Source organism: Myxine glutinosa, chromosome 5, assembly GCF_964187855.1.
Source record: "Myxine glutinosa chromosome 5, kmMyxGlut1.1, whole genome shotgun sequence".
NCBI classification, from domain to species: Eukaryota; Metazoa; Chordata; class Myxini; order Myxiniformes; family Myxinidae; genus Myxine; species Myxine glutinosa.
In genome coordinates, this window is record NC_136265.1 from 12,331,930 (window position 1) to 12,355,175 (window position 23,246).

The 23,246-nt window shown below is 46.6% G+C and overlaps 1 protein-coding gene across 1 annotated transcript in view; it reads left to right on the plus strand.

The window, feature by feature from the left end:
• LOC137427954 (tolloid-like protein 2) overlaps positions 1-23,246 on the plus strand; it is a 161,818-nt gene that overhangs the window by 35,935 nt on the left and 102,637 nt on the right. The window contains exons 4-6 of the mRNA XM_068117809.2: positions 5,537-5,785; positions 12,927-13,056; positions 21,604-21,728. Coding sequence (XP_067973910.2) covers positions 5,537-5,785; positions 12,927-13,056; positions 21,604-21,728 — 504 coding nt within the window. The remainder of the gene's footprint in view (positions 1-5,536; positions 5,786-12,926; positions 13,057-21,603; positions 21,729-23,246) is intronic.

The following is a 23,246-nucleotide window of genomic DNA, read 5'->3' on the forward strand; positions in this document are numbered from 1 at the left end:
ACTCTGGGACAACCAGCATGTGGTGACCTGGCATGGTGGTTGGTCTATGGACGCGGGTCGAACCGAATGGACAGGAATGAGACAGCCTGCCGGACAACCATTGGGGCATCTGTGGAACGTGATGGTGTGAGAGTGACCTTCGACAGATGCTCCGTTATGATTTATGGACTCTCGGTTTGGGAAGAGAGCCATGGGAATGTGAATCGGGAATGTGTAACGAGCCGAGCATATGGGCCATGCTCGGCTGGCATGTGTATGGCAAAGCATCTCTCTTTGGTGAGTTTAGTAAAATGTGAAAAATGTTTGGCATGGGTAATCTGTGGGTTAGATGCAAATTTAAGGGTGAATTTTGTGACGAGAAATGGTGGACACTGTATAGTGACGCCATTATTGATCCAGGTGTGTTAGACCAAAGTGTTGGAGGCTATCATAAAATTAATAGGGTAGCAGGACACAGCTTTCAACTGGTTGCGGGGGCGACTGCTGATATTTGGGACGCGGGATCATGGGGATGTAGTTGTGTGGTCTGAGGGTCAACGTGGTGCTATGGGTGTCCGAGGGATGTGGACCATGTCTTCTGGGTGGGTCTCCTGGTGGAGCATGGATGTTGACTGGACCTTGGTGTGGTCAAGTGTGGGTGAACACTGGGGGGGGGGCTGCAGTTTCTGTGGTCGGACTGGGGATGATGGGGAGGTGCAGGGGACGTGGCTGTAGGGATGCCAATCACTGCGACCGTGCCCCCAGGGCTCGTGGTTGTGTGTGTATGTCGGACTGGAGGATGATGGGGAGGTGCAGGGACGTGGCTGTAGGGATGCCACGCACTGCGACCGTGCCCCCAGGGTCGAGGTTGTGTGTGCGGTAGTGTGTATTGTGGCAGCAAGTGCTCACCACATTGGCCAGCTGGGGCTGGTGCAGCTGTGTTCCTTGCAGGGGGGCCGAAGGATGGATGGTGGGTCGCATCCTTATGGACACTCATGGGCCATGTTGGCGTTTTGACTGCTCACCTTGTCCCGATGACCCTTGCACGGTAGAGGTGCAGAGCTGTCGTGGCCACTGGTAGTTGTGTGGAGATGATCACCGTTGGATGCGGATCCACATACCTGCCAGTGTAGTGGGGACAAAAGAGAAATTTGGAAGAATTTGGTAGGCCCAATGTGAAATTTCGGAGTTGTGATGGGTGGATGGCACTTTGGGCCCGACCAACCTGTAACTACCTGCACTTGAGGTGAGTGTTTTGAGGAGTACTGTCCCAGGCTTCAGGACTTGCTTTGGAAATTGGGGACATGTAATTTGGAGTTGGGAGGCGGGTGAGAGTGATGACATGGCCGGTGAGGGGATGGAATGGGGGCCACACGGAGTCTTGTGGGTGGCGTTTGTTTTTGTGTCGTGGTTATGTGTTTTCATGTGGTCGTGAGGTTGGAGAAATATGAGCGAGTGATGATTATTGAGTTTTGAAATGTGTTTTGGAAATGGAAATGTGTAATGTGATTCAATGTGAACTGGGGGATTTCACATGTAGTAGGCCATGGCAAGCTTTGTAACACCTTTTACACCATCATTGGAATTGTGCTGAATTGTGCAGAGTTGTGTTGAGAATTGAATGGCAGCGGGGGAGGAGATGTGTTTTGGGGTCTTGTGGGTGGGGAAGATGTGTGTGTCCGCAGGTACGGATCAAGCTCTGAGGAGCGATGCCTGCGACCCCCCTCTGCGGCAATTACCCCTGGCAGCCGGTGGTAACTGGAAATTGGAGCTCGTCGGTGGAGGGTCTGGTTGGGCGCCGTGGGGTGAGGAAGGTGACCCATGTTGCTGTGCTGGAGCAGGAGGCCGCGGAGGAGCCTGGGGTGTGTGGAGACCCTCACCGGCGAGGTAACGGCGGAAAGGGGCTGTTGGGCTGTCACGGGGCCAAGAGGTAAAATGGGGGGGGGGGGGGGGGGCAATGAACTTGTAAGTCGGTTGACTTGTTTTTGGGGCTGCGGGCACCACAGCCTGAAGCGCCCCCACCATCTTTTTGTGCGGTACCTCCCCGCTGCCTAGTTGAGGAATGCACACACACACGAATGACATCAATGCCATGGTCCTGCAGGGGGGTGTATTGTATAAGTGCTTGTTAACTTTTGAGATGCTTTGATGATTTTTGGAATGAGAATGAGTGGTTGAGGGGTTTGTGTTGTACGAATGTGGGCGAAATCCACCGAGCCATGTCACTCACCTGCAACATCTGGACAGGGCCCGTGGAAATTTATGGGGGGGGTGCATTGGGGATGGCCCCGCAGGTAAGGTTGTGTCTTGTGGCATCCACCGGGGGACGTGGTCTGTAGACCGGGGTATGTACAGATTTATAGAGTTTTTGGAATTTTGTAAGTTGGTAAGTTTTGTGGATAAGGTAGATTTTTGCGTGTTGTTTGTTTCCTCCCTTTGCAGGAACAATGAAGAAAATGTAAATACATGATTGCATGATTGTTAAGGGGTTTAGTTGTTAAGGAGGTGTAGGTAGGTAGTCCGACTCACTTCCCACAGCCCTTCCTGATTTATTTCATCGGTTAATCAAGTGTGTGACATGACAGTAAGTGTTAAGGCTGGAATGGTAGCGCCTGCAGTGAACCTTGCAGGAGATACGGTTCCGGGGGGGGGGGGGGGGGGGGGGCTGTGTTACGAATTTGGTAGAGCAATATGTAGAGCAGAGTAGATCTGAGTAGGTAACATGCTTTGAGATGTCGCGATAGGGAATCTACCTGTAATAAGTCATGTGTAGGCATTTGTCGGGTTAATATGTATGATTGTGAATCTATCAGGAGATTCGTGTGTTAGTTAGTGTAGGGAATAATGAGTAGAGCCCTTGTATGTCTCACCTGGTAGTCAAACCTTTGTCCATTATGGCACTGCACACCACTTAAACACTAGTTAGGACCTTTCGTACAACACAAAATGACGCCTTCTCCCCTGACATGACTTAGGAAGAAATCAGGCTGGAACACCGCCATAATTGGCCGCCACCATTTACACCTCCGAGAGGTCTACCCACCTCGCATAGCACATGCTGTGACCAAGGAGCAGGAGCGGGAGAGTGAAGTGACGCAGTGGGCGTGCCCCTGGACGAGCCGGCGAGCCGGGGGAGGCTCTGATTGGCAGAGCAGTGCGCCAATGCCGACGTCATCGGCCGGAGATATTACCGAGAGCCGAGTGCCATTTTGGGGCAGTTCACCAGAGTAGAGAGTTCAGCACGTTGCATGAGGTCTGAGTCAAGAGTTTGTGTGCGCATTTTGAGTTGAGTTGAGTGAGCACCGGACGCCTTTGCTGGCAGTTGGATCGAGAGTTTGTGTGCGCATTTTGAGCAGGAGTTGATTAAGCAGTTCAGTTGAGTGCAGAAAGCCCAAGCGGAGTTGGCAGTGCGCAGTTCGTAGTTCCAGAGTTGTAGCCCGAGTGGAGCGGTGCTGGTGCTTTTGGAGCTTGGTGCACGGGCCTCGTTGGCGGCGAGAGGATCGGAGTTTGGAGCGGGACCTCGGGTGCAGCGGCGAGGGTGTTGGCTCGGGCCTAGCGGGGCGTGCGAGGTGGACGGAGGATTCGTCCAGGCTGGGAAGAAGACGACGAGACAGATAAGCCCGAGCTCCGCGTACACTGTACACGACGTGACGTGTTCTTTTCTTTAATTCATCTCCCTCGTATCGTCTTTGATATCTGTTGTGTGTGGGATCCCAATTTAGGCTTCTTATTAGAGTTATTATCGGCGCGTGCTTTTCACTGTGTTTGCTTTTCCAGAATAAACCCTTGCATTATTTTCTGTACATACTTGAACGCAGTTTACCGCCTGATTGATTTGATAGATAAGGCTGCGGGGACTTGCGCTGCTTCCCTCCATTCCGCGTGCTTAAGGGTTTTAGATTAGATTTTGGAATCCGCTATTGAGCTTCCGCCTCGGAGTTAAAGCCTTCGTGATCGGCAATCCGCGACCGCCAGATATTAATTTCGGCGGTTGCGCGACAATATATTAGTAAGACATGTATTTACATGATGTTTATGATGACCAAATGGTTTGAAATGAGAACTGTTATTTGATTAAGATTTTTCAAATTGAATCATAAATAAAGTACACTACATGGCCAAAAGTATGCGGACACCCCTTATAATGGGGGCTGTTTCAGCCCCGCTAGGCCCGAGATCACGGCTGTTTCAGCCACACCCATTGCTGACAGGTATATATTAATCAAGCACACAGCCATGCAATCTCCATAGACAAACATTGGCAGTAGAATGGGCCGTACTGAAGAGCTCAGTGACTTTCAACGTGGCACCGTCATAGGATGCCACCTTTCCAACAAGTCTGTTCGTCAAATTTCTGCCCTGTTAGAGCTGCTCCAGTCAACTGTAAGTGCTGGTATTGTGAAGTGGAAATGTCTCGAAGCAACAACAGCTCAGCCGCGAAGTGGTAGGCCACACAAGCTCACAGAACTGGACCGCCTAGTGCTGAAGTGCATAGCACGTAAAAATCGTCTGTCCTCGGTTGCAACACTCACTGCTGAGTTCCAAACTGCCTCTGCCAAGTTCCAAACTGCCTCTGGAGGCAACGTCAGCACAACAACTGTTAGTCGGAAGCTTCATGAAATGGGTTTCCATGGCTGAGCAGCCGCACACAAGCCAAAGATAACCGTGCGCAATGCCAAGCATCAGCTGGAGTGGTGTAAAGCTCGCCGCCATTGGACTCTGGAGCAGTGGAAACGCGTTCTCTGGAGTGATGAATCACGCTTCACCATCCGGCAGTCCGACGGACGAATCTGGGTTTGGCGGATGCCAGGAGAACGCTACCTGCCCGAATGCATAGTGCCAACTGTAAAGTTTGGTGGAGGGGGAATCATGGTTTTGGGGCTGTTTTTCATGGTTCGGGCTAGGACCCTTAGTTCCAGTGAAGGGAAATCTTAACGGTACAGCATACAATGACATTCTAGACGAGTGTATGCTTCCATCTTTGTGGCAACAGTTTGGGGAAGGCTCTTTCCTGTTTCAGCATGACAATGCCCTCGTGCACAAAGCGAGGTCCATACAGAAATGGTTTGTCGAGATCGGTGTGGAAGAACTTGACTGGCCTGCACAAAGCCCTGACCTCAACCCAAATGATCACCTTTGGGATGAATTGGAACGTTGACTGCGAGCCAGTCCTAATCGCCCAACATCAGTGTCCGACCTCACTAATGCTCTTGTGGCTGAATGGAAGCAAATCCCTGCAGCAATGTTCCAACATTTAGTGGAAAGCCTTCACAGAATAGTAGAACCTGTTATGGCAGGGGGGACCAACTCCATATTAATGCCCATGATTTTGGAATGAGATGTTCGACGAGCACATACGGGTGTGATGTTTGGGTGTCCACATACTTTTGGCCATGTAGTGTACTTGTTGAAGAAAAATGTTGTGCATTTTCCCGGCTCGTATGCATACTTGTGTACCACAAAAGTGTTGCCGCATACAAGATCTTTTTGACGTGTTGCTCTCACGTTTATCATGAGAAGACCGAAACAATCATTTGCCTTGTTAATGTTCACACAGAGGGCCTGCTCGGGCGTTTCCTTTCCTACGGCTATGGAGCGTTGCTTTTTCGTAGCAGGGTGGAGTACATCGGCGTTTCCCTGGAAGACTGTGCTGAGAATTGCCTCAACGAAATGACCTTCACCTGTCATTCATTTGACTACGAGTATCCGACTCATATTTGCCACCTCTATCATTTTCGCGCTTCTCACACAGGAGGAATTTCTGTGGATTTGACGAATCACATCACACACTACGAGAGGCTTTTGGGTAAATATTTGTTTTCTTTTCTACCAATCAACTCACTTTTTCTCTAATCATGTGTTTCTCTGAGCAGGAACCCTTCGACTAAGTACTTCCACTTAAGATGGGAATAAATTGGCCAACAACAACAACATGGCGGATAGCATTTGTGGTGTTTATTCACAGACACGTTGAAGTGAAATGGGACACATCCCAATTTTTTTTTTTTTTTTTTTTGGTATACAAGATCGAGGCTCGTGTAAGAGCTAACATTAATGACAAAAAAAAAAAAAACGGACACATAAGACAAAATAAAGGGAGTGGGAGACAAGATGAGGAGAGAGGGTGAAGCACACAAGCACAACATTTGAGAGCAGGGACATCGGGAGATCTGTGGGAGGGAGAGGGCTTGGGGGGAAGAGGCGTGGGAAGGGGGGTGGGGGTGGGAGACGTAAAAAAAAAAAACACATGGACACTGCTCGGACTTCCAGGAAATAATTCGGTTTTTCAGAAAAGTGGATCTGGGGTGAATTAACGGGGGTAGAAAAGATCAAAGTTTTGGATGGGGGAAGATAAGAGATGGTGGTGAACAGCTGTTTTAAAGACCTGGAGGGAGGAGTGGGATTGAAGAGAGTGAGGGAGTTTGTTCCAGAGGTGGGGGAAAAGAGGAATGAAAGAGTGAAGGTGAGCAAAGAGTCTTGATTTTGTCAGTTTCACCAGCAGAGGATTGCTGGCAGATCTTGTGCGACCTGTAGGAATATTTGGGGGACAGAGCACAGACAGGGCTGGGGGGGCAAGGCCAGAGAGGAGTCGGTAGAAGACAGAAAGACCACCAACATGCCTGCGGTGAGTGAGTGAAAGGCCCTCAGAGTTAGCTTCATCGTGAGAGATTCCAATGATTCTGAAAGCTTTCGTTTCAACAGCGTGAAGCCGAGCTAGGTGTGAGGCAGGAGCACCAGCCCAGAGTGGAGAGCAGTATTCCATTGAGCTGTGGATGAAAGCCTTGTATGTGGTGAGGAGCTCAGGTGTGCCAATGAAGGACTTCTCATGACGGAGGATGCCCAGTTGGCGACTGGCTTAGGAGGCCAGCTTGGAAATGTGGTTTTCCCAGGAAAGATCATGGCAGATAGGGAGACCCAAAAGCTTGAGTGACAAAACTTCTTGGAGAGGATTGTTCAGAAAGTAGATGGGAGGGTTGTCCAGTCGGTCTTTTCAGAGAGACATAGTAAGAGTGTGAGATTTGTCAGGATTGAAAGACATGTTCCACTTGTTTGACCAGTTTGTGATATTGTTCAGGTCTGCAGAGAGTGAGGAGGCTAGAGACTGCCGATCTGAGGGATTAGGTATGGAGCGGCAGAGCATGGAGTCATCAGCAAAGAGATAGAGAGGATTTTCCAGAGAGTCGGAGAGATCACTGATGAAGACCAGAAAAAGCACAGGGCCCAGAACACTGCCTTGGGGAACTCCAGCCTGAACAGGAAGGGTAGAAGAGAGAATTCCATTCAGGGCCACACGTTGACTACCACCAGAGAGGAAGTCCGCAAGCCATGCATGGAGATTTCCATGGAAACCATCGAAGGAGACTTTGGTGAGTAGAGCTGGGTGCCAGACCGTATCGAAGGCATGTGATATGTCAAGGGAGACAGCTCTAATTTCCTGTTTGACAATGAGGACCTCCATCCATTGTTGAGACAGCAGAAGCAGCATGTCCAGAGTAGAGTGACCTGGTCTGAATCCAACTTGATGATCAGAAATCAAGCCATTGGAGAAGAGGAAAGATTTCATATCCAAAACAATGATGGATTCCATGACTTTGCTGATAATTGGGAGAAGGCTGATTGGTCTGTCGTTGCAAGGATCTGTTTTTGCACATTTTTTGTGTAAAGCGGTAATGTTGGCTGATTTCCAAGCTGATGGCAGATGACCTTGAGCAAAATAGAGGGTGGAGAGAATCGAGAGAGGGTGTGAAAGAGTGGCAGAGCAGGATTTTAGGACCCGTGGGCTGATGCCATCTGGTCCAGTTGCAGAAACAGAGTCGAGGTTTGACAGAAACTTCTCAACCTTGTCAGGAGAGAAGGACCCAGAGTCCAGGAGCAGCTGGGGACGACTGGGTATGGTGGGTACAGAGAGAGACGGGTTTGGGACACAAGATTTTGAGGCAAACACGGAGTTGAGGCATTCAGCTTTTTCAGGTGCTGAGTCAGCTTTGTAGCCGTTTGAGGTAAAGGAGGGGATGGAGGGCGAACAAACACCAGAAACAGATTTGACCAGATGCCACCAGGATTTGGAAGAGGGACACAGGTTTGAGAGTTCACTCGAGAGAAGAGAGATATTGTTTCCTGGCTCTCCTGAGGGGAGACACACACTTGTTTCTGGCTTTGTGAAAGGAAATGAGATTTCCTCCCGTTGGATTTACTTTCCAGGTGGCAAAGGCAAGTTGTTTCTGGGCAACAGCCTCACCACAAGATTCCGTGTACCATGGATGGGAGGAAGGGTATGACAACTGAAGACTGGATGGGATAAATCTGTGCATGAGAGAGAGCAGTTTACTTTGGAAGATTTCCCAGGATGAGTTGATGTCAGAGGCAGTAGAGATGGGAGACCAGTCCAGATTATTTATGCCTGCTTGAAGAGATGTCCACTGTTGACTAATTTCTTTGTTCTACTAAATGACTACACAAACTTCCAAGAAACTCGTTTAACAAAACAGTGTTTTATTCACTTTTGAGAGTTTTGCTGTGTTAATAAACGTACTAATTAGATATTAATGACGTTGTTCTGCCGGTCGTGGCTGTAGCTCCTTCTGTAGGTCTTTGTTGAAGCTCGTTCAGTTGTTGACCAGTCTCCAGTTGGTTGATCAGTTCAACTGGTCTTCAGTTTTTCACTCCTCTTCAGTCACTCTCCCAGTCCACTCTACTCTCAGTTGCACACTTCTCTTGGTTATATAGGAACAAATCCTTTGATGTTACCAGCATGCCAGGTCAACCCTGGGGTCAATACCCCTTGGGACATGAGAGTCTGCAAGTGTCTCTCTTGCTTCTCATCCAAAAGCCTTATTTGTCCATAGTTTGGGATAGAAAGCTAAAAGTACTTCATACCTCTTTGAGAGGTCAATTTCTTATGACCTGTCTGAGGGGGAATTTTGCCCATGGTTGAAACTGTCAGAGAGGTGACAGATGCATTTTCTAGCCTGTGTTCAGTGGATGGAACATAGGCTATTTTGATAGACACAGATGGCAGTCCAAGAGCGTTACACATTCTGTCCCTTAAATTAACTCTCTTGACCACCTGTTGCCTCTTTACAGAGGCTAAAATAATGCAAGAGGAAAACTGCACCATAGAGCATTATACCAGATCACATTCTGTAATTTTAACAATATGGTCAATTGTTAATATGAATATTTATTCCACACCACTTTCACAAGCATATGGTCAGATGAACCGATTGGAGCAGAAGAAGAGCAGCAGACATTTGCAGGGAAGTTTGTCATAACCAAGTCTAGAAGAGAAGATGCTCCGTTGACTGAGATCCGGGTCGGGAAATTGACAGATTGTGTCAGTCCCAATGAGTCACAGAAGTCCTTTGCTGAGGTGCCATGGCTGGTGAGAGAGATACCCACACCCAGCCAGCTGGCATGATGACAGTTGAAACCACCACTTGTGAGGAAGAGAGAGTTGGGATGAGTAGATAGAAGTTGGTCCATGTTGTCAGACAGCGAGATGTAAATGGAGTCATCACTGTTTGGTGGACGGGACAACGCACATATGAACAAAAGGTGGGAGCGAAGGGGAAGCCGTAGCCAGAGGTACTCCTGGGGGTGAGGTGGAGAGAGGGCAGTGCAGGGAGAGTGAGGAAGAGAGTTTTTGATAAAGATAGCAACCCCACCTCCAGGATGAGGCTCAGGTCTATCATACCAGATGAGGAAGTAACCAGGGAGAGATATTAAGAAATCAGAGACATCTTGAAGGAGGAAAGTATCTGTTAAGCAGATTAAGTCTGGTTTGTCAGAAGCAACCTGTATCGAGAGATCAATCAGGTTTGAGTGAAGGCCCCGGATGTTTGAGGTCCATACCGTTAAGGAAGAGGAAGGGGGAGCATCGGATACAGGACAGGGGAGGGGTAGGTTAAGATGAGGAGGAGGAGGACGAGGTACGGAGAGCTGTTGATCGTGTGTCAGAGATTTTAGAAGACCTCGGAGAAAGGGAAGGAGGAGGAGGATAAAAGGTTTGATGGTGATTGGATGAGACACAGTGAGGTGTTGTTTGAGGGGGAGGCAGAGCGAGGAAGAAGGTTGGAGGAGATGGAGGTTAGAGTTGGAACGGAGAGGAAGCGTGGAAGATGCTTTGAAGTGGAGGTGGAGGGGTGAGAGGGGAGAATTGAAGAAAAAAGGAGGGTAGGGAGATTTGAAGGGGAGGGGGGAGGGAGGAGTTTTGAAATGGAGGGGTGAGGAGGGGAGGAGTAAGGGGGAATTTAGGAGGGGAGGGGCGAGGGGGGAGTTTAGGAGGGGAGCGGTTGGGGGGGGGGGGAATTTAGGGAGGAAGTTTAGGAGGGGAGGGGCAAGCGGGGAAATTTGAAAGGGATGGGTGAGGGGGGGGGGGGGGGTTGGTTTAGGAGGGGAAGGATGAGTTTCAATTTTCGAAAGTGTTGGACGATTCATGGAAGACGAACATTTATTGCAAAATGAGTTTCTTGTGATTTTCAAGTCAGAGATCCGTTTGAAAACGTTGGATGAGGAGTGGAATGCAGGTGAGTTTAGAGAATGTATGAAGGAAGAACTGAAAGAGATTGAATTTTTATTTGGAATGAAGAGATTTGGTGAGCAAATAGAAAACAACCTTTTAAAGAAGAAGAAGAAGAAAAGTGTGTTATAATATACAACACTTCAGGGGAAAGTTTAAACATTTTAAAACTAAACCGTGAAAACTATCTGTGGACATTCCCTAAATGAGGGCGTGAAGGATTCTTAAGGGGATTAATGATTCCAGCCCAGGTTCAGAAGCAGAAACAGAAGAATAGAAGATTAACAGCCAGGAGAGCAGAGAATGAAGGAACAGGGAGGTGTATAAGCAAATGTGTTAGTGCGGGAGGAGAGGCATACTTTTTAAATACAACAAACAACAACAACATGCATTTTAAGGCCATTTTCCCTGCTAGAGCGGGGGTTAGCCTTGTGGTCCCCATGACAATCTTCTCCATTTCGCCCTATTTTCTGCATCTCTCCTTGTTAACCCCCTTGCCCGCATTTCTTCTTCCACCATCTTTAGCCATGTCTTTCTCGGTCTTCCCCGTCCTCTACTTCCTTCTACATTCATTTCCATCACTCTTTTCAACCAGTCACTTTCATCCTTCCTCAACACATGACCAAACCATCTCAACCTGTTCCTCTTCACAGCATCCATCACAGGCTCTATTCCCATCATCTTTCGCAATTCATCATTTGTCTTCCTCTCTCTCAACGATACTCCGCACATCCACCGAACCATTCGCATTTCCACCCTTTTAAAATTTTCTTTAATAATTTCCACCCTTTAAAAAAAAAGATTCGTTAATATGTTTTTTTGAAGGTTAGGTGAAAGTGGATCAGAGGAAGAAGGATAAAGTTGAAGAAATATGGTGAGAACTGGAATTGGAAAGGTGTCGGCTGGAGAGGATTGAGTTATAAAGGAAGGAGAGAAAAAAAACCGGATGCGGCGAAACACGTGGTCGAAGAATGAACGTATATGGGGAGAGAAGGAAATTAGATTTATTTTTTTATTTTTTTTGGATTAAGACTAAACGGCTGCTTAAGATGTTCCCAGAAACCAGATTAAGACCCAGAAAAGGGTAAGTTGTTCAGGGAAGTATGGGGTGAAAAAAAGACTGAAAAAAAGCAGTGAGAGAACGAAAGTAAATGGACCACAAACGACCGCCGAGAGGAGACAACAAAGTCTCGAAGCCTGGAAAACCAGGCCTGAAAAATGCGGCGGGAACCAACCGCCGATTTATACACAGGTATGCACGATTTACACCGAGATATAACTAGAAACACACAGTAGGCACTCACACTGTAAAAATAAAGTTTTGACAAAAATACAAATGGGAATATTTCTTAACTTTCGTAGTGTGGAGAGCTTGGAAAAACACTCAGCCTCGCCGGCAAAACCGGAAACGGAAACCCTTAAAATTTCTCTGTGACACTCAGCATATGGCGGTAACGTACGTGACATGATGTGGACCAGCTTACGCCGACCAATCTTATCCCTCGCTGCACAAAACACGCATTTCATACAACAAATTGGATAAAGGTTCTGCAGCGCATGTCCAAGTTGTATAGCCAGACAACAGGAGGAATTGTCCAGTGGAGCACTCAGTCTATTGAAGGGGACTTCAATCTGGCTGAACCCCATTCTTCTACTTGCTGTTGAGGATCCCATGGATGGTGAGGATTCCATGGATGATGAGGATCCCATGGATGATGAGGATCCCATGGTGTGATATCCTTCCATAGAAATTTTCTTTAGAAATAGAATCGATAGTAAAATTCCAGAGTTTCTACAGAATTTCTAGAGACATTGGTCCTAAAGTACGATAGAATTTTTATAGACAGGTTCTATAGAATGTCCATATAAATTTTCTAAAGGATTTCTATGGAACAGTTCTATAGGATTTGGTCCTAAAGTACTATGGAATTTCTATAGACAGGTTATTTTGAGTATCTGAAGAATTATATGGAACATCCATTCTCTGCAGAGATATACAGACATTTCAATGGATGTTCTATAGAACGTGTAATGAATAATATGAAATATCCGACCTCTCCTCAGAGTTCTATAGAATTCATTAGGTTTCATAAGAATTCTATTGAGTTCTGCAGAACTTATACAGAACATTTTTGAAGACTACAGGGAGCACTGCATCAGCAGCACAGCCACGAACCCTCCGAACCAATGATGCTGCTCGCAGTCCTGTGCTGCATATGAAAAAAAAATATGATGCTTGCCTTACACTTCCTGTAATTCTGCAGTTTTTGCTTTAACAAGAGATGTAACCTTTTCACTAGCAGGTTATTTAAAATGAAATAAAAACCAACAAAAACAGCTGACACATTTATTTAACCTTCAAATCTATTTCCAAACGAGTATGAGACCTTTCGTTGATGATTATTTTTTGTGTTGTCCTTCTTTCCAGGCCCATTGATTCGATTCTTTTATGGAACGCCCAATGCAGCAATTAAATTGGGATATAACAAGACCTTATTGAGAGGTGATCAACACTCTTGTGGTGCATTATGCCTTTTTGAGGAGGAGTTCGTCTGCAGGTGAAAATTTGGTCTTCCCGGCCGCCTCACACATCCTTTCCTTCCTTTCACAACAAAATACCAATTCCAACCCATTCCACTTAATAGGTCATTCAAGAGGTGTTGTCGTGATGATTTATACTGATGTGATTGAGGGAGAAATGCATACAGTGCCCTCCATAAGTATTTGAACAGTGAAGTCAAATTTGTTGTTATTGCTATAATGCCGGACACTGACATTCCCAGGGGATGGGTTTTCCGGAAAATGCCGCGAATGTCGAATCTGCAAATGTCGAATCCGCAAATGTCGGGGCATTGTTACAATTTGAAAAAGGGGGATAGGTTCCCTGTGGTTCGTGATTTATGAAAAATGACACGCACCCCAAAGCCACGAATGTCGGGGCATTGTTTCAATGGAAAAAGGGGGGGGGGGGGGGGATAGGTTCCCAGTAGTTCATGATTAATGAAAAATGCTGGGAATGTCGATGCTGCAAATATCGGGGCATTGTTTCAATGGAAAAAGGGGGGATAGGTTCCCAGCGGTTCATGATTAATGAAAAATGCTGTGAATGTCGATGCTACGAATGTCGGGGCATTGTTTCAATGGAAAAAAGGGGGGGATAAGTTCCCAGTGGTTCATGATTAATGAAAAATGCTGTGAATGTCGATGCCGCAAATATCGGGGCATTGTTTCAATGGAAAAAGGGGGGATAGGTTCCCAGCGGTTCATTGTCAATGAAAAATGCCACGAATGTCGATGCCGCAAATATCCGGGCATTGTTTCAATTAAAAATGAAAAATTTCACCGGTGTGTACCCCGGTTTAGAATAGGCACACCGTATGCCTGCGTGTCATAAGAGGCGATTCAAAGAGTTGGCGTCAGGAAGGGCATCCGGCCATAAAAACATTGCCTCAAAAATAGAACCATGACAATTTGGAGAAGATTGTCATGGGGACCGCAAGGCTAACCCCGGCTCTTGCAGGGAAAATGGCCTTAAAATGCCTGTTGTTTGTTGTTGTTGTTGTTTCAATGAAAAAGGGGGGATATGTTCCAGCGGTTCATGATTCATGAAAAATGCCACGAATGTCGATGCCACAAATATCTGGGAATTGTTTCAATGGAAAAAGGGGGGATAGGTTCCCAGCGGTTCATGATTAATGAAAAACTAGCCGAAACCCGTGGAACATCCACGGAAGGGAGGATGTGGTGTATGGATAGAGTGTACCATTATGGATGGCATAGGGGATTTGCTTGTCCGAGTAAGAGTTAGGAAGAAAGATGAGAATGAAGAGTGCGTATATGAATAACGATCGCCGACACCGGCACAAATGCATGCTCTAGATTGTCCACACAGTGGACGGCTTGCTTTCGCCTTCGCCTGTCCAATCAGCGGACGGCTTGCTTCGCCTTCGCCCAGCAGACGCCAATACGATGGTGTCGTAAGATGGCGTCATATCGGCAGTTAATCGGATGCTTTTGGGCCCCAACGTCGGCTAATTCAGATTTTTCGAGTATGGCTGTAGGTGATAAACAAAGAGCGCGGTTCGTAGATGGTAAATCCATTGGTGCCGTGGGCATTGGGTCACTGGGTGCGGCGTAAAAGGGATAACAAAGTCGAGTCCTTACGCTATTATTATATAGACTAGCCGAAACCCGTGGAACATCCACGGAAGGGAGGATGTGGTGTATGGATAGAGTGTACCATTATGGATGGCATAGGGGATTTGCTTGTCCGAGTAAGAGTTAGGAAGAAAGATCAATTTTCACTTGTGCAAAAATGCTACTCACAATTACATCGCCTGTGCGTCGGCCTGTGATTGAGCCAGAGAGTTGGCCTGTGAGTCAACTTCCTTTCCAATGTCTGCAAGAGTTGAAATACTGATTGTGAATGTGTAAAATTATATGAAAGAAGAACATGCATATCAATAGACGATGCCATCGAAAAGGAGAGCAGCTGTCCATAGAAAAGGATGTCTGACTTATCAATTTGACATTATTGCACAGGAAATGACAAACAAAGAAACAGTTCATTTCCATTGGGTAATATTACGATGAGAGATCAGCCGATACCTTTATTATGTCCATCAGCATCCATGGCACTTAGAAAAAAAAAACGTAGCATCAGCCAGCCGCAGCCAACTATCACGTACCGTCTCGAAGTCAATGCCATCCTTTTATCTCTTCGTATACAACTCACTGATCGCAACGTCACTCCATTGAACTTTATTAAAATGACGATAAAGACGTGAAACCCGTGGAACATCCACGGAAGGGATATCGTTCGTCTGTTTTCAGCTCGTTATCTTTAAGCTTCCTTACGTCTCGCCACCTGCTACACCTCTCTGAGTTACGAGGATTTATGCAACGCACCCCGAGTATCGCAACGTCACTCCATTTAACTTTATTAAAATGACGATAAAGACGTTTCCTTATATATCCTAATTTCAAATGTTCAAGGGAATAAAAAAGCTTCCTTACGTCTCGCCACCTGCTACACCTCTCTGAGTTACGAGGATTTATGCAACGCACCCCGAGTATCGCAACGTCACTCCATTTAACTTTATTAAAATGATGATAAAGACGTTTCCTTATATATCCTAATTTAAAATGTTCAAGGGAATAAAAAGACCATTTGGTTCACACCACCCATCACACCACTCGACTGTCGAATCAGCGGACGGCTCGCATCGCCTTCGCCCAGCAGACGCCAATACGATGGTGTCGTAAGATGGCATTGTATCGGCCGATAATCGGATGCTTTTGGGTCCCAAAGTCGGCGAATTCAGATTTTTCGAGTATGGCTGTACGTGATAAACAAAGAGCGCGGTTCGTAGATGGAAAATGCATTAGTGCCGTGGGCATCGGGTCACTGGGTGCGGTGTAAAAAGGATAACAAAGTCGAGTCCTTACGGTATTATTATATAGATGCTGTGAATGTCGATGCCGCGAATATCGGGGCATTGTTTCAATGGAAAAAGGGGGGATAAGTTCCCAGCGGTTCATGATTAATGAAAAATGCTGTGAATGTCGATGCCGCGAATATCGGGGCATTGTTCCAATGGAAAAAGGGGGGATAGGTTCCCAGCGGTTCATGATTAATGAAAAATGCTGTGAATGTCGATGCCGCGAATATCGGAGCATTGTTTCAATGGAGAAAGGGGGGATAGGTTCCCAGCGGTTCATGATTAATGAAAATGCTGTGAATATCGATGCCGTGAATATCCGGGCATTGTTTCAATGGAGAAAGGGGGGATATGTTCCCAGCGGTTCATGATTAATGAAAAATGCTGTGAATGTCGATGCCGCGAATATCGGGGCATTGTTTCAATGGAGAAAGGGCGGATAGGTTCCCAGCGGTTCATGATTAATGAAAAACTAGCCAAAACCCGTGGAACATCCACGGAAGGGAGGATGTGGTGTATGGATAGAGTGTACCATTATGGATGGCATAGGGGATTTGCTTGTCCGAGTAAGAGTTAGGAAGAAAGATGAGAATGAAGAGTGCGTATATGAACAACATATTTATTGCAATCTACTTAAATGACAACGCTACGATATACTTTTGAAAAATGAATGGATTCGTAATAGGAATCGGCATAGCACCACTCTGGCCACACTGGCGCAGTGGTATGTGTCAATGGAAAGGAACAGCAGTAGAACCATAGACTTTTAAAAAAATGAATGGATTAGTAAATCGACTGGAATTCGCCCCATACTGGCGCATTGGTAAGCGTCAGTCAAGGCAGAGCAGTAGGAATATAATACAATGAACGCAGTGTCCGAGGTTGAAATTATTTTAAAACTTCTGGATAAACAATGTTTGGGGTAATAGTCAAGCCTCTGACGACTCCTTGCGTTCTCGTATTATCAACCTTGATATACACATCTTTGAACGACCGTGCTCTTGAACATGCCACATATAACTGGCCGTGGGAGAAGACAGGAGCAGGCAAATAGATACCTAGTTCATGGAATGTTTGGCCCTGGGCTTTATTTATGGTCATTGAATATGCCAGGCGAACAGGAAAATGAGTTCGCTGTAGAACGAAGGGTAAACTGGCATCAGATGGGGCGAGTCTGATACGGGGTATAAGAGCTCGTTGTCCCTGGTGGGCACCTGTTAGTATTTCTGCATCAAGTACGTGAGAATGAAGGTGGTGAAGGCGAAGTCTAGTGCCATTGCAAAGACCTTGACGAATATCGAGATTCCTGAGAAGCATTATAATAGTCCCTGGTTTGAGGCTTAGACGGTGGGGCGGCATCCCCGAAGGTGTTATGCTGTTGAGAAACTCAATTGGATACCTCTGAGCCTCTTCATTGTCATCAGAAATGGCACAATCAGTGCTGTAGTAGACTGTCTTTGGACCAGGAATTCTGTCCAAGACCTCATCATTTAGCTTCAGAGTATGTTTGTTGGTGGGGCTCAGAATAACCGTTTGAGCAAGATTTGCTTCTGACACATCATCGAAAACATAGTCAATTATTTTTCCCTTTACAATGTTAAATTGGGAGGGAAGTGCGATACATTCCGGGTGAGTGTCGGGGAAATGCTTGTGAAGTTGACCATTGCCAAGTTCAATCAGCCACTTAGCGAAATCTTGTTGGTCCTCGTTAGCTCGCATGTTTTTCCACAGTTTTACAACAGTAAAATGGTGCCAAAGATGAGAACGTTTCAGACAGTTTTCGACTATGACTGCACGTGGCTTCCTCGGGACAACTGGAAGTACCTGTCTGAAGTCACCACCAATAAGAAATTTTTTTCCACCGAAGGGAACGTCTGTAGCAGTTATATCTCTCAGTGCTATATCGATGCCATTGAGAGCATGTAAGGGGACCATTGATGTTTCATCAACAATAAACATGGTGACTGATCGAAGCAATTCAGCATGGGCAGAGTTTGGTGCTATATTGCAGGTAGACGTATCAATGATAGGGACTGGAAGCTTGAACAGATTGTGAACAGTCCAACCACCGTTGAGCAGTGTGGCGGCAATGCCTGTCCATGCACTTGAAGCAACTCTGAGATTCTGACCACGGAGAAATGAAATCAACGTATTGTAAAGCATAGTTTTGCCACTACCGCCAGGACCATCGAGAAAATAACAGCGAGGTCGTGGCGGTGATTTACTCTGAACCTCCACCACTGCAGCACACACAGCATCGAATAGCACCTTCTGTTGTTAATCGGATGCTTTTGGGCCCCAAAGTCGACTAATTCAGATTTTTCGAGTATGGCTGTACGTGATAAACAAAGAGCGTGGTTGGAAGAAATTATGGTAAACCCACCTAATGAGGTTAGCGTACACCGCGATCGACGACACCGGCACAAATGCATGCTCAGGATTGTCTACTCAGTGGACGGCTTTCTGTCACCTTCGACTGTCCAATCAGCGGACGGCTTGCTTCGCCTTCACCCAGCAGACGCCAAAAAGATGGCGTCGTATCGGCAGTTAATCGGATGCTTTTGGGCCCCAACGTCGGCTAATTCAGATTTTTTGAGTATGGCTGTACGTGATAAACAAAGAGCGCGGTTCGTAGATCGTAAATCCATTAGTGCCGTGGGCATCGGGTCACTGGGTGCGGCGTAAAAGGGATAACAAAGTCGAGTCCCTACGCTATTATTATATAGATGCTGTGAATGTTGATGCCGCGAATATCCGGGCATTGTTTCAATGGAGAAAGGGGGGATAGGTTCCCAGCAGTTCATGATTAATGGAAAATGTTGTGAATGTCGATGCCGCGAATATTGGGGCATTGTTTCAATGGAGAAAGGGGGGATAAGTTCCCAGCGGTTCATGATTAATGAAAAACTAGCCGAAACCCGTGGAACATCCACGGAAGGGAGGATGTGGTGTATGGATAGAGTGTACCATTATGGATGGCATAGGGGATTTGCTTGCCCGAGTAAGAGTTAGGAAGAAAGATGAGAATGAAGAGTGCGTATATGCACAACGATCGCCGACACCGGCACAAATGCATGCTCTGGATTGTTCACTCAGTGGTGGCACTCAGTAGAGCGCATACCTCCGCCAGGTGGACATTTTATGATTCGTATCCACTGATAGGCTGGATCTGGATCCGACATGAACCAAAATCGAATCAGCTTGTTCTTGTCATCTAAACAACTCATTTAACCAACTCGTACACAACCTTTTTGAAATATGCTATGCAGTATATCGTTTTAGGGCCCCATCTCTCAATGGTCATGATTCGCTTAATAAATTAAAAATTCCCGTATCCGGATCCGGATTCGAATCTTCACCAAAATTGAATCAATTCATCCTCGTCATATACCTAACCAGGTCACCAAGTTTCGTCCGAATCCATCCACAACTTTTTGAGATATCCTGTTCATAGACAAACAGACCTGCGGTGTGAAAACACAACCTCCATCCACCTTTGGTGGTGGAGGGAAAGAAAGCGTGCCAAATGGTAAACCTTTTATAGAACTCCTTTTTGTGGCTCTCTAATGATCGATCCCCTCCGAACCCCCACCCTTACCCTACTCTGTTTCCTTCTCACCCCTTTGATCCTCCGTCACAGTTTACCCTAAAATACACGCCCTAAAATGAAAGAACCTTTTTATAATCTCCGACACTCCATCCCTTGGCACAGCCGTTACCTGGCACTCCGGCACGCACACTGCAGCACTGTTAGCCTGTTCATGGCCATGCCCGTGGAACATCCACGGAAGGGAGGATGTGGTGTATGGATAGAGTGTACCATTATGGATGGCATAGGGGCTTTCCTTGTCCGAGTAAGAGTTAGGAAGAAAGATGAGAATGAAGAGTGCGTATATGAACAACGTATTTATTGCAATCTACTTAAATGACAACGCTACGATATACTTTTGAAAAATGAATGGATTCGTAATAGGAATCGGCATAGCGCCATTCTGGGAGTGTTACGTCTCGCCACTTGCTACACCTCTCTGAGTTACGAGGATTTATGCAACGCACCCCGAGTATCGCAACGTCACTCCATTTAACTTTATTAAAATGACGATAAAGACGTTTCCTTATATATCCTAATTTAAAATGTTCAAGGGAATAAAAAGACCATTTGGTTCACACCAGCCATGTTCACACCACTCGACTGTCCAATCAGCGGACGGCTCGCATCGCCTTCGGCCAGCAGATGCCAATACAATGGCGTCGTAAGATGGCGTCGTATCGGTCGTTAATCGTATGCTTTTTGGCCCCAAAGTCGACTAATTCAGATTTTTCGAGTGTGGCTGTACGTGATAAACAAAGAGCGCGGTTCGTAGATCGTAAATGCATTAGTGCCGTGGGCATCGGGTCACTGTGTGCAGCGTAAAAGGGATAACAAAGTCGAGTCCTTACGGTATTATTATATAGATGCTGTGAATGTCGATGCCGCGAATATCCGGGCATTGTTTCAATGGAAAAAGGGTGGATAGGTTCCCGGTGGTTCATGATTAATGAAAAATGCTGTGAATGTCGATGCCGTGAATATCGGGGCATTGTTTCAATGGAGAAAGGGGGGATAAGTTCCCAGTGGTTCATGATTAATGAAAAATGCTGTGAATGTCGATGCCGTGAATATTGGGGCATTGTTTCAATGGAGAAAGGGGGGATAGGTTCCCAGAGGTTCAGGATTAATGAAAAATGCCACGAATGTCGATGCCGCGAATATCGGGGCATTGTTTCAATGGAAAAGGGGGGGGGGGGGTAGGTTTTCATCATAGGAGCGCCTCCTCCGAGAGAATTTCCAATGTTTATTACTGCACAGCAGGTACTGTTTCAAATTTTTATTTACACACAAACACATGCAACTTTTCAAATGATGCTGATGAATTAAAATGCAGTGAACTCAACGAACACCTCTGAAGACGCAGGTGAGGATGCTGATGAGTTATGCATGGAAAGGAATGTGAGTGAGGGCGCTAATGCCGATGTAGATGAGGTCGCTGATGAGTAGTGCACGGAAAGGAATGTCGGTGAGGGCACTAAAGCCGATGCAGGTGAGGTCGCTGATGATTCGTGCAGTGTAAATGGTGGGACATGCTCACTGCCCAGATTATCGTAGCTCCCAGCGGTTTGAGGTTTCTAGCGTCCATGAAACTGCCAGTCCCGTTGTGGCTCTTACCTTGCACACGGTCGCAAGGCCCTGCATTTTGCCTTCCTTGAGGGGTGGATTTGCTGGCTATTGAAATTATTAACCTGTGCTCGCGAGAAGCGAACAGTGGGGTAGTAGTAGGAAAATGGTGGTTCTAAGACACACCTAATTTTACATGTAAGTGAATGGGGAAAGTGCATTGGAACTTATGGACCACCCACCCAAAAACCCCAAAACATAAGGAAATTTCTCCCTCCCCATCTAAGTCATGAACAAAGGTTAAATCCTCAATAGACCCCAAAACCCTTTGTTGATTCTAAAACACAAAAGAGGAAAAGGAGACAGAAGGAGGAAATGCTTGTTTGGCAGAGACAGATTTGAGAGTGTGGGCGCTGATATTCCACTCACAGCTGAGAGGACGTCAAAGACGGTCAGAAAATGGTGAGTTAATGGGAATGCAATGTTTTATTTGCATATTTGCCTTGCAGATCTTTTGATTATGATCTGTCAACCCAAGAATGTCACTTGAGCACTCTTACAGAACGTGACACTGGCGGACTACAAACAAATGTCTCTCAATTAATGGACCACTTTGAGATGAAGCAATTCTGGGGTGAGACCTTTAAACTTTTCTGATGCAAAGACTAATTATTCATTGATACTTTACAATACCCTTATCGAACTACCAAATGGTTGTTTGACTGGGATTTTATCCCAAATTTATTCTGCTGCTTGCATCATTACTGAGGCATGGCCTTGCTGCTGATACAGCACACCCGTAGATTAAGGCAGCCATTTTGAATATTTCCAATGTACTGGCACTTGATGGCACACCATTCTATATAATAATAGCGTAAGGACTCGACTTTGTTATCCCTTTTACGCCGCACCCAGTGACCCGATGCCCACGGCACTAATGGATTTACGATCTACGAACCGCGCTCTTTGTTTATCACGTACAGGCATACTTGAAAAATCTGAATTAGCCGACGTTGGGGCCCAAAAGCATCCGATTAACTGCCGATACGACGCCATCTTACGACGCCATCGTATTGGCGTCTGTTGGGCGAAGGCGAAGCAAGCCGTCCGCTGATTGGACAGTCGAAGGCGACAGCAAGCCGTCCACTGAGTGGACAATCCCAGAGTGGTGCTATGCCGATTCCCCTTTTACGAATCCATTCATTTTTCAAAAGTATATCGTAGCGTTGTCATTTAAGTAGATTGCAATAAATACTGTTACAGACGTGGCTTAGATGTTATTTACCGAGCGGTTTTGGTATGACCACGTCTGCACAAGTTACCCGATTATACTCGAACGTTGACTAATCGCGCTACGCTAGGTCAATAAAGGCAATAAAGGAAAAGGACACACGGCTGGGTTTCAAATGACACGACACCCAGGGTTCAGTTCTCAAGACCTCCGGAGGAGGTTATATTAAGGCGGAAGGTTAGATTACAACTACAAGAGGTACAGCATAGAAAGACAAGCACTTAGACACACTCTTATATTATTCCCAACAGACGACAGATAAACGGGACAAAAGGCTGACTCACACGGGGATTGATGGCAAGGAAAGGCAGGATCGATGGCTCCAGGTGCACCTGGGCTCGAGGCAGAATCGACTCGGTCCGGTCCAGAGATGCGGGAAGGTCACAGCGCTCGGAGATGGTGACTTGTCTGCTCAGGCTGGGGGCGCATCTGACGTCACGTCCGCTACGTGGCCGCGTATATCCGGCGGGGAGTGACACGCCCTCGGCTCGTTAGCTCCGCCTCGTGGAATCGGCACGTTGCTTCTCATTGGGTGCGTGCGGGGGGTTTACCAGGCTCCGCCCTTGACGAGGAGCTGACAGCCAGCCCCTTTGTGGTAACCCCGTGGAGCGCATGGTCTGGAGCGCATTGTCAATGGCGGCTAACCGAGCCGGTGTCAGGACGAACACTCCCCCCCGCGCAGCGCCGTGCCCCTCTGTTGTTGTTGTTGTTGTTTGGGGAAGAAGATGGGAGGAGGTATGGGAAAGGTCCTAAACTCACTACTGGTGCCATATAATCACATTCTGGTGCAACGAAGAGTCAGAATTAATGGAAAGGAGTCCTTAACTGACATAGACTAAGAATAACTAGCAAGATGTCCGA